Raw genomic sequence first — 12,434 nt, 5'->3', positions numbered from 1 at the left:
GGTCTTTGCGATTTCTGGATGACCCTCGCTGGGATCCAGCCATGTCCCTTTTTGAAGACTTTGTCGTTCCAGACTCTCCCTGAGTATGTGACGATTCGTTGTCCATGAAAGACGAGGTTGTCAATATATATATGAGATATAAAACAAAGAGGAATGACCGAGGAATTAAGGGGTGCGATTGCTGGGATGTGACAATGAGAAGGTCGTCAATTATTTATGATAGAAATATGTTTGTATACACATGTACACTTGTGTGTGTCTGTATATATATATATAATATATATATATATATTATATTTATATGTATTTTTTTTGTGCTGTGTTTATTTTGGACCAAAAGTCAATCAAAGTATCGATCACTGGTGGAGTTCCTAATACATATATTTGTACAAAATCCAGCTGCCGAGACAAGGCTTTTGACGGTAAAGGTCTTGCTAAACGCGTGGCATTAGAATATATATAAAAAAAACCAAAAGAGAAATCGTGACCGTTCTATAGTACAATGACGCGCAGACTGGAGTTCAATTTATACTTGGATCTTCATCCAAGGTAAAGAAGTCGAGCCTTGTTGAGAGATCTGGCTATAACGCAAAGACAAAACTATATCCGGAAATTCATTATGACAGATAAATAAGTAAATTAGTGTGTGGATACTATATTATTATGTCTTTAGTATTTATCTAATGTTTTTAGAATAAACAAAGTCCTTTAAAAAAGTATATATAAAATGTACAATAATTGGATAAATTTGCTTTTGCACAACTTGAATTTAGGATTGTCAATGCAACTCATACAACCAATATAATTTACTATATATATATATATATTCTCTTTATCTCTCTACCATCCGCCGCCACCACCTACAAATGTACATAAAGAAAAAAAATGGTATGATTAGATTTACAGGCAAATTAACTAGCTTGTACAACGTAGTTATACGTACCATGATGACCTCCATGATGGCCTCCGTTATGGCCTCCGTTATGACCTCCATGATGACCTCCGTTATGGCCTCCGTGATTTCCTAATAGATAGTCAGGCACATAATTACATTAGATCGGGAACAACCCAATACCAATATAATTTGAGAGTGTACTTACCTCCGGGAGGACCATATTGTCCTTGGGGAGGGCCATACTGCCCCTGAGGTGGGCCGTACTGTCCTTGAGGTGGACCATAGTTTTGATAACCGCCATAACCGCCGCCGTAACCGCCCATAGGAGGTTGCTGGTTGTGTCCCTATATCAATCAATCAACAAAGTAAATTAGATAAATATTACCTTGGTGTATATATATATATATATTTCTTTTTCTTCTTCTTTCGTTGTGTACCTGATTGTGACTTCCTCCGCCAAACATTCCACTTAGCATGCCCATAGGAGAGCTTCCACTGCTGTTACCGGATGAATTACCGTGTCCACCAAATATCTTGTTAGCAGCAGCTCTAAATAACAATATATACATTTTTTCTTAATGTCCATGATTTGAATTATGTCGTACAGTCAAGTAGATATATAGGTATTCCGCCAATAGCTTGGCATTCCGAGGGTTTTTCACCTCAAGTTCGATGCTTTCACGTGTCTTGTGCTTAACTTTACCCAATCAATGCGCCACCCAATGCGCCACCAGCCAGTTTACCAGCTATTCCGCCTACACGGAATAATAAAACCATTGATTGGTACAAGCTCTTCCTTTCGTGTGATTTACAAAAAAAAAATGTCAAGATGTATTATTTTTCTGTTTCTCCTACCTTGATTTTGTTGCTGTTGCTGTTGCTGTTGCTGTTGATGACCACCTCCAATTAATCCAGATAACATTGTACCAAGACCGCGATCCTGTTCACCTCCCTGTTGTGGTGATTGTGATGTTGGTTGTGATGGGTGAGGTGAATACGATGACTGAGATGGTCCTGGGCTGGCTCCACTCAAATAACTGCTTGCTTCGCCTCCGCCTGTTGACGGTGTTGGCTGGCTGTAGGGCATTGTGGGAGCATCCCACTGAGTTTTTCCGGTTGCTGTTTCAGCAAAATAGTAGCGCTGGGAATTTTGATCCCATACCGCAACCCTACATTACAATGATTAGCTTGATCTTACAATCTGGCTTCATTAATTTCAATTCATTCTTATATTGGTTACCATCCTTCAGGTAGTTGTGGGGGAGGATAATTTCTTTGCTGTTGGCTCATATTAAATTCGTTATAAGAATAATGTGAAAATAAGGAAGAAGAAAACGAATTTTTTTTATGTAAAAAAAAATTAAAAAGAAGATTAATATTAGACAAAGAAAATATATAAAGCTGTGCAATAGGGATTTTTCTTTTTCTTTTTTTTTCTTAAAAAAAATAAAATGAAATGAAATGAAAATGAAAAAAAAAAGTATTAATGTGGAAAGCCAAGAATTGAGCTATTTCAATCCAAGACACGCCCAATCCCCCTCTTTCCCCTAATTTGTATTTTGTTTTAAGCAGCAGACAAGACATGTGGGATTTCTTTCTTGGCAACTGTCTCTACCAATGCATCCGAATCCTCTTCTCTTACATACACGAGGAAGTATGGGTTGGCAGTCGATCCAGACGTGTCACGGAAGAGTTCGGCTTCTTCCACCTAAATTATATATATATATCAGCAAAAAAAAATAAGAAATCAAGATCCTGCAACATTTACCTTGGTGACATGAGAATCATTGTACTTCCACCATTGATCTGTTGGTTTATCATACATGTACACCCAATAATGACCGTAATTGGCTTGACCTATTAACATCAAGTTTTCATATATATATATATATATATTAATATATAAACGTAAAACACGCAAGAGCTAGTACGAGTCTTTTACAACTTATATTCCGTACCTTGGTGAATAAATACAGCGTGTATCCGATAGGCATCTTTTGTCAGGCTACTGTACTGGTTCTTGATCTTGGATCTCAAGACCTCGATAGCACATGTACTTTCTATTAAAGTAACAAGGCAAAATACAACGCATTAAAATCCGGATTATACATTCTTTACCCTCGTTACCTTGAATAGTCTCTCTTGCCTCTCTTGCCTCTTTGAGCAAAAATTGGATTGCTGCCTCATGCTGCTCGGCGTTTTGGGGTTGCTGAGCCATCTGTATTTCAAGAATATTCGCAGTTGCTTCTAACATGTCTGGTACAGGGATTTGATAAGCCTAAAAAAAATCACCGGCAAAAAATAGCCCTTTTCTGTGTTAATGAACATAGCCAAGACTCCCTTTGTTTTCACAACTTTTACTTGCCTTGTTATTTATCAATTCGTCAATCTTTGCCTTGTGAATCTCCTCTTCTTTTCTCCAGTTCGTTACTTCCGCGCGCTTCTCAGCCAAAGAATCAAAGTTACGATCGGCATAGCGATCAAGATAGATAATTTTCTCAAATTGAATGAATGCATTTGACTTGTACACATTGGCAGTAGCTCGATCAAATTGCACGCGCTTATACCACATACACGCATTAAAGAATAAAAAGAAGGAAAAAAAAATAAGTATCAGAACCTATTGTGTATATAGACTATCTTGGCTTCTCACCTGAACAATGATTTGAAGTACAGGAGGGAATGTACTGACAGTAACCTCGCGTGTAGCTTCTCTTCCGCCCTGGAAATTCTCTACTTGATCCGCAAAGAAATATTCATCCAAACCATCGTACAGATCCTTGCCTTGAGCTGCATCAACAATGAGATGCGAAAACTCCTCTTCTTTAATTTTTTTGATATTTTGGGATGTTTGAGTATCTTGATAGGTGAGAATCTGGCGGGCCTTTCCATAAAACAGATCTCGCACCATATCGCGCACTTGTTCACCATCTTGTGTCTCGACAGGTTTAAGAGCAGCCTCGATCAAATAAGTAACATTATCCATACATTCTAGAAAACATGAATATAAATATATATATATGTGTGTGTGGGTGGGTGGGTTTAGGTTTTTGTTATAATGGAATTTATAAACTTCTTTAGCTTCTTTCTCTTTTGTCTTGCTAGTTTTCTCACCAGTAACATCTTGTTGTTTTCCAAACATCATGGTGGCGGGGTTAGGGGGAGGTCTTTTGGCTGTGATTGGTGGCGGAACCTTGTTATTCTGAGGGGCTGGTGTACCTACCAAATCTTCGTAGGCAGGTGGCATGTCAAATTCAGGCAAGGATGTATCGATCTTTTCTATTGGGTACGCCTCGTCGATTACGTCCATCGGGGTAGCTTCGAGGCCTGGCTCTGTATAGCCTTCCAAGAGAGTATCGACACCAACACGATTTGGTTGGGATAATATCTGGGATTCATTTAGACTATCTGAACTCTGAAATGGTTTTGTTCCAGAACCTTGGTTTGGGGCTAGAGCAGAATCAGGAACGAGTGCAGGGGCTGTGTTGTCAGCAGGTTCGGCCTCTGGATAAGGCACACCGACAGGGACAGGCTGATCTTTGTTCACAACCTGTTCAATATGTGACATTGACCCAGAAATTGTGTCTTCATCAATCTTAACAAGAGAAGTTGTCGTAACAGATCTAGTATCAGAAAATGCAGGTTTTGTTCTAGGAGCCTCTAAAGCGTCTGCAGCAATAGTGTGTTTCGGTATGCTATTGAAGACATTAGCCTCAGAGACTGGGATAGATTTGGTGGTTTGCTCAGCATTATTATCTCTTCCTGTTATATCCTCAAATTTTGCTGCAGAAGTCACTTCAACTTTGGCAGCTGGTTCAAAATTGTCAACATCTTTTTTAGCTTTAAAGAGTGGTCCGAGATTTTGTTTAGATCCAGTGCCAGTAGTAGTGGTAGTATTTTCTTCTTGAGGTGACATATCGGTGTTAGGAAAAGATGAGTCCGTACGGGGATCAGACAAATCGACCAATGGAGGAGAATGTTGGGAGTTGCTTGGACCTGCTACATTCTGCTGATCAATTGTTTGTAGGGACTCAATTGGCGTGCTAGATGCTTCTACTGCTGATGCTGACACTGATGCAACAGCCTCTGCTGCGGCTTCGGCTGCGGCTTCTTCGACATCTTTTTCATTTAATAGAGCCATGTATGCCAAGTCATACTCAGGGGAAATGGCCCTTTGGGATGTGTTTTGGAGATTGATAAACAGACTTCGCAAAAGATAAACAACTACATCAGTAGAAATGTATAACATATCAATTTAATAAAATTTCCTCATATATATATATATATATATCATACTTACATTTTTTGGCACGTCGAACTTCATGTTGGTCCACAGTAATACCACCAATCTTTTTTGGCACCCAATTTGGATCATCTTCATTTTCAACATAACTGTCGATGTTTAATACAGTTTTTCGAAGAGGCAGGAGAGTAAAGTAGTACTACACAAAGATTACACGATTCAGATACCAATCTTTTAAGAATGTAATTGCAATGGCTGGATGTGTGTATGTGTAGAATTTACTTGAAGAAGACTGTTGAAATAGCAGGTATTTCCAATATTATTCAATCCAACAGGTCTAGTGGAATAGGAATGATAGTAATAATAATAGAGGAATAAATTGGAAGCAAAGCGAATAGATTAATATTTCTTATACCAAAAAAAAGGATTTATCTCTTAATATATACACTTACATCTCTTCTGAATTTGTATTCCAATCTGTAAAATCCATCAGTACAATATCATAAAGCTGTCATCTTGGTCTCATCCTCATCCATTCACTTTTACTCGCACTCTTATACATACATACATACATACATACATACATACACACACTTTCTCTCTTTATTACTATCTCAAGAAAAGAAAAGAAAAGAAAAACATCAAGTAAAAGAAATACCTTGTGTACCTTGGGTGGCTGTCCCATCCTGATGTATAAGCTTTGGCATATCCGGGACTTCATCTTTAAGGAAATCGTAAAGGGCTTCACTGCGTCTAGCGATTGCAATGACTTTGAGATGGTCCCGATGTTTGTTCTTATTGTGTGGTTCATCCGAGACTTTGATTCTGTAAAGCTCTGTGAGAAGTCTGTCATCCACCGCCACGTCTTGTTTGATGTCAAAGTTCTCACAAGCTTCCCGGATTTCTTTGTATCCGACCTTTCCTCGACTACGTTCCAGGGCCACCTCGGTCAGCAACAGGTTGCTTCTGGACAGATTGGCCGCATCGATCAAGCAGTCGAGGTACATGGCAGAATCATTGGGGTGTTCTTTCAAAACCATTTGATACAGCCAAATTACCAGGTCGTCTTTCGCAGTAGGAATTGTGCCAAATAGACGAAATGTTTCGACTTGTCTGCCTGTAGTTGGCTCCAAGATTTCGTTTACACCCACCCACTCGGCGATCAGAGGGTTAGCTGAAGAAATATCCAAAGCTGTGTTGTTGGTCGGCGAACGGCAGGATTCCAAGAATAGGGCAAGTTCGTGCTGGATTCGTAAGAGACGATCTTTGTTGACTGTGACATAGGCTTCTGAAGGAGCAATAAAAAAACTGTCTTTCAGCTCAAATCCTAACAAATTCAATAGTTCGATACTAAAATACACCCATAATAAATAAGTAAATAAATAATATTAAAGACTCATATGTATGTGTATGTATGTACGTAAAGTATTTTCTGTATATACCTGGCTGGATCTACTCCAAGTTTTATTTCCAAATTAACATTTCGTGAATTGATATCTCGCCGGGAACCCTTAATAAGATCCTTGGTAAATTGAAGTGCGGCTGTAAAGGTTGTTTCGAGTGTTGGCAGAATTTTATCAGGTTGGGAAATACGATCGGCTAAGGTTTGGTAGTTGGGTCGTGTGGCAGCCAATCTGCCGAGAAGATCAAGCGACACCAAGGGTGGATTAAACGTGGCTTGGATGGTGTATGAGCAACCACAACATTGGTAATGGTCAGTCTTGTAGTGGTAGTGGTGAGTCTGATACTGGTTTGCTGTACAGAACCTTGGAGTTTCTGCTAAAAGTTCGATTCCGTAGTGGCATGTCATGCACACATAGGTCTTGGAATGAAGATCGACTTCAGGATTGTAGAGAAGTGTAAAGTTGTGCTGGTGATTAGAGGTGGTGGTGTAATGTAGTAGCCATTCTAACAGGGCAGCGGGTGTAAAGGCATCAGGTGGAAGAAGGTCGCCTACAACAAGCTTCGCACGAGGAGGAATGGGTGGTCCGTCTGACATTGTAATAATATATTAATAATACTAAAGAAGTTTAAAAGAGAAGAAAGGAGAAGAAAGTCTTGGGTTTTTCAGCAAGACGAAAGATTTGCATAACGTCACGTTGAGAAAGAAAAAAAAAAGATAGAAAGAAATTGACTTTTTATATACATATATATATGTGTGTATGTGTGTGTTTATAATAAATATTACTATTGTAATTATTGTTCTTGTTGTTATTTACAGATTTCCTTTTATCTGTTTGTGGCCAGTGTTAATGACCGGGTCTAGTTTATTGGTGTGTATTTGATTTGATTTGATTTTGATTTTGGTTTTGGTTTTGGTTTGTCTTGGATAGTATGGGATTTGTATTCCCCTTTATAAATGTGCACATATAAAGTATGTATCATTTGAAAATAATTATTTATTTTTGTGTAAACAGGTTCCTGTTCTATTAAGTCTTTGCAGTTATGTTTGGAATAGATGTGTAAAATGCATGTACGTACAGAAAGGTGAATAACTATGATTGTTTCTGCTTTTTGTTTTGTTTAAAGTGGTAATGGTAATGGTGATGGTGATTATGGCTGTAGTTGTGGTTGGGGGAGGGAGTGGTAGGAAAGAGGGGGTAATATTTAGGCTTCATTACCGACAGTAGTAATTACATCGTCAATCTTTAAAATCATTTTGACCAACTGAGTTGCTAGCAAGAACTGTTGGCGCTTGGAAATAAGGGGATCATAGACGTGCTGGTCCTTCATGTCTACAGAAGGAAATACATACGTATTGTGTTAGATATTGCACACATGTCTTTTGTGTATGTAATATTATAAATACAATCACAAAACAAACACTCTGTTTTTTCTATATATATATATATCTGTCTCTTACCATTAGACCCCTTGTAGAGACAGTCGACGCCCAAGCGTGGATTGCCGGTCAAAGTTTGTTTTGCCTTGACTTCAGCCAATGTCTCGATAGGAGACAGACCAGAGTTTTCTGCCAAAGCAAGAGGTGTTGCATCAAGCGCATCGGCAAAGGCACGCATGGCATACTGCTCGATGGAAGAGATCTCATCGGCAACCTTTGATACGGCCAAAGAGCAGGCAATTTCGGCAGCTCCACCACCGTACACAACTCGGTTATCACGGACCAGGTTGCGGACAGCACAGATGGCATCGTGGAGCGAACGCTTGGCTTCATCAATGATCATCTTGTTACCGCCACGCACAAATACCGTGACAGCACGGGTGTTGGCACACTCCTCGATCACCAGCATTCGATCCTTTGTTGTACCAAAACTCAATTCACGTACAACACCAGCCTTTCCGAGTTTGCCTGGTGTGAGATCCTCAAAGCGGGGCACGATACGGCCGTTTGTTGCAATTGCAATCAGTTCGATTTCTGGACCACCGACCCAACGGACGGCAGGTAACTTGTTTTGTAGCAACAGATGGTTTGCCTCATCATCGAAACCCCACTGGCAGATGACGAGATTGGCACCCGAGTCCTTGACCTGGTTGATCATATTCTCAAACATCTTGGTCTCGTACGCCTGGAGCTTTTCGTACTCCTCAACGGAGGTGATGTCAAGCTTGTGCTTGGTCTTAGGCTTTGGTGGTTCAAAGGGGCAGGTCAAAATGGCAATTTTGGCATCGTGAACCTCACGAGGCATCTGGGGATGTGACATATCCTTGTCGATGACCACACCCTGGACCAATAATGTGTCCTGCATAGATCCACCGACCTTGCCATCCACCTTGATAAGCTCAAAATCAACATCCTTGCGCTCCAAGTCAGCAACTGCCAAAACAGCGTTGACAGCAATATCAGCAAATTGTTCGTGGCACTTTGACACACTGTATGCAAACAAATAACAACAATTTGTTCAGTTTTAATTAAGAGGGGTCGTTTTTGTCTTTGTTCGTTCGTGTAACTTACATTTTGCTGCCAAGACTGGTCATAGCAGTCTTCTTGAGGTTTGACACATTATCCTTGCTGAATTCAATAGTGTCAGAAATTGATTCCAGGTGAGTGACAGCAACATTACAGGCACGTTCAAACCCATCGGCAATACGAATTGGGTGAATACCACGATCCAACAATTGTTCACATTGTTCTAACAGAGATCCAGCCAATACTATAAACATAAGGGAATAAAGGAAGATAGTATTATTATTATTATTATTATTTGTGAGTTTATAAGTATGGTACTAATCAATATTCAAAAGAGGAAGGAGAAAAAGACATTGTACACTTACCAACTACACCAGTTGTACCATCTCCAATCTCGTCATCTTGACTCTTAGACAATTGAACCAAAAGTTTTGCAATCTGATGTTCAACAGCCATCTGATCTAAAATTGTTGCACCATCATTTGTCACCGTAATGTCACCATCGGGAGAAATTAAAATCTTGTCTAGACCACGAGGACCTAATGAAGTCTTGATGATGGTTGCTACTGTTTTGGCAGCCAAGATGTGAGACTAACAAAAATAAAATAAAAAATAATGAAGAATGAAGAGTAATTTCATTAAGTAAACTCGCTTATTATCATTATATGTATGTATGTATATATATATATATATATATAAATTTGTGCTTGTTTGTCTTCCTGGTTTGGATACTTACGCGAATGGCTTCAATACCGCTCAGCCTAGACTTTGTTTGACCTTCGCGAACAATAATAAAAGGTCTGCCGTATTCATCGGTGGTGTAGATTGCCGAGTTTGGATCAACATTCATGGCCATCGTAACAAGATTATTCCAAAGACTTGTTTTGGTCCAACAGTGTGTTCTAATAAATAATATATACATTTAGACAGGTCTGTCTTTATATTATAAGAATATGTGTCCGTCCGTGTCTGTGTGCCCAGTAAATGCTTAATTACCAAATGCAGGTTACTTGAGGGTGTAGTCTGTGTGTCCGTCCATGTCTGATTCCAAATCTTTTTTTTTTATTAAAAAAAATGCCCCCTCTATGTGTGCCTGATTGCACGTGTATGTACGCACAACTATTCACTAACTCGATCAACCATTGTTTGTTTTTAAAAGAAGAAGAAGTTGAAAGAAGTGAAGAATACCAATAATGTACAAATTTAGGCAAAAAATATGATGATAAAAGTCGATATTACCGGCAGTAAATCAAAATTAATCAACAACTATTTGAATTATTCACATACATAAATATATATATATATAGGTGTGAATATGTGCATGTTTGAGATAATGATATTTTGACACATGAAATTATCATTTTGGATTAACATCTATTTATTGCTAAAGTCTATTTCTATCACATAGTGCTGTGAATTTACAAGAATAAAATCAGTATTAAAATGAATGTATTTGTATTTAGGATCACAACTCTCTCTCTCTTGAATCTAAGCAGTAGATTGAAGTAATGATCTCAAAGATGACAAGTTGAATAAGTTAACCTTCCTCTAAAAACCCTGGCTCTATGTAGCTTATAATAATACTAACAAAAGAGTTTAAATCTGTCAGACTCTGTGAAGCTAGAAAACAAAGCTTTCTAATGTGATATTTTACAGCTCAAATGTTCTTTCCTTCAAAGTAGTCCTTTAGTTCTTTAGTTATTTGGTAAAATAGATAAATAGATGACTGATAAAATCAATTGGTAGACACGAATAATATCCATTTACTCTCTTTTTCTTTGTATTATTTTTTATGTTCTTTTGTCTCTTTGTTGTATAGTTGTTTTCAGTATTCTATGCATAAAGTTTAACGAGAATTATCATACCAAATATTTTTTTTTCTTTTTTTTGTTATAATTGTTACGCTTAGTTTTCTTCAGATATCTAACATTTACACACAATTATATACCCATATAGATTAAAAAGGGTGTTTTTGGATATTGATTGCGCGCATTGTAGTAACTGAATTTTCTTATTTTAATGACATCTGAATTGTGAATAAAACCTTGTGATACCATCATGATACCGAACAGTTGGGTAAATGTGGGCGTCGAATTTGAAGCGCTATCGAATCTGCAAGTGGATCTAATCCATATTTGAAAAAGAAGAAGAAGAAGAAAGGTATCTTTGGAATATTCAGCAATTTATTAGCTGCTGTTTTAATTTTATTTTATTTTTTATTTTATTTTTACTTAAATGGGCTTGTGTATTTTCTTGCTGGTAATTAATATAGATAAGAGAGAGAGAGAGAAAAGTACAGGGTTGATGATCGTATTACAGCCCAACTATCGCTTATTCAATACGTTTGATAGATAACCGTGTAAATCTTGCGTTTTTTTTTTACTTTTTATCATTATCACAAAGATATATATATATATACAACTATAAAGCTATATCTATATCTATATCTATATACTTAAATAGATGACACTGTTATCTTGTCTATTAGACTTATTTACACAAAAAATTGCTCCAAAAAATAATTACATGTGTCCACCCATATGTATATCAAATTGAATTGAATTGAATTGAATTGAATTGAATTTGGTTATTAATGAATATAACCCATTGATTTCAAAATTATTTACGGTACATATCTGCTTGTTTAATAAGAGGCCTGCTCATTTTCACTGCTATTATTTGAAAATCTAAATCTATAAAAAAATTACAAATTGTGCAAACTACCTTGCTTTAATTTGTTTTCGTTATCTATTTCCTACCAGTTGATCAATTATTTGCCAATAGACGTGTTGCATAGAATACCTGTCTGAAGCCCATTGGTACTGTCAAGGCTGAAATAGAAGCACAAACCTATTCTGCTGAATTAAGTTATCGATAATAAATGCTACACACTCACGCACACACCCGCGTACACACAAAAGGTTGATCATCACAAACACTAAAAGAAAAATAATGTACTACATGCATCTCTCTCTCTCCAGTTGCTTCTTTATACAGTCAAATGTCTTTTTTTGGAAATTACATGATAGAAATTGATCACAAACATTTTTACCAAGAAGAATCCCAAAATGTTTTTAGTCTTTTTTTCTTTATGAAAATGAAGAGTATTTTAGCTTTTGTACAACAATGCTATAATTTTGCGTTTATCTTTGAGTTTTGAGTATAAAGTATAGAGAACGGTACTGTGTATTTAATTATATACATACACACCTGAATGATACTTGTAAAAGATATGTACAGGTGACAAGGAGTAAATGCGTGTGAGAAAGTTTGTGAGTGTCATAGAGAGAACACCAATCAAAGCAAATATACTGATACCAGCAAATATACATGTACACACAAAGAAAAGCTACTTTCAAAAAAAAAATATGCACATATTAAAAATATGTACCCCCCAAAAAAAAAAACTTTCACACACTTACACACTC

The 12,434-nt window shown here is 37.4% G+C and overlaps 2 protein-coding genes across 2 annotated transcripts; both read right to left on the bottom strand.

The window, feature by feature from the left end:
- Positions 1-2,217: 2,217 nt before the first annotated feature.
- PHYBLDRAFT_183194 (hypothetical protein) lies at positions 2,218-7,137 on the bottom strand (the record flags this gene model as incomplete). Its single annotated transcript, XM_018438733.1, has 12 exons — positions 2,218-2,603; positions 2,664-2,752; positions 2,854-2,955; positions 3,023-3,151; positions 3,257-3,455; positions 3,549-3,886; positions 4,010-5,119; positions 5,196-5,337; positions 5,421-5,475; positions 5,591-5,615; positions 5,806-6,488; positions 6,581-7,137. The coding sequence occupies 12 exons, from the start codon at positions 7,135-7,137 to the stop codon at positions 2,460-2,462; spliced, it is 3,573 nt and encodes a 1,190-aa protein (XP_018286268.1). The 3' UTR covers positions 2,218-2,459.
- A 381-nt stretch (positions 7,138-7,518) lies between these two features.
- Positions 7,519-9,862, bottom strand: PHYBLDRAFT_188680 (hypothetical protein; the record flags this gene model as incomplete). Its single annotated transcript, XM_018439545.1, has 5 exons — positions 7,519-7,873; positions 8,002-8,969; positions 9,052-9,250; positions 9,372-9,597; positions 9,743-9,862. The coding sequence occupies 5 exons, from the start codon at positions 9,860-9,862 to the stop codon at positions 7,746-7,748; spliced, it is 1,641 nt and encodes a 546-aa protein (XP_018286267.1). The 3' UTR covers positions 7,519-7,745.
- Between the last annotated feature and the right edge of the window lie 2,572 nt (positions 9,863-12,434).

The sequence above is a fragment of the Phycomyces blakesleeanus genome (assembly GCF_001638985.1).
Source record: "Phycomyces blakesleeanus NRRL 1555(-) unplaced genomic scaffold PHYBLscaffold_25, whole genome shotgun sequence".
In the NCBI taxonomy this organism is placed as follows: Eukaryota; Fungi; Mucoromycota; class Mucoromycetes; order Mucorales; family Phycomycetaceae; genus Phycomyces; species Phycomyces blakesleeanus.
The sequence above is the reverse complement of the archived record's forward strand: the minus strand, read 5'-3'. Positions and strand labels throughout refer to the sequence as shown.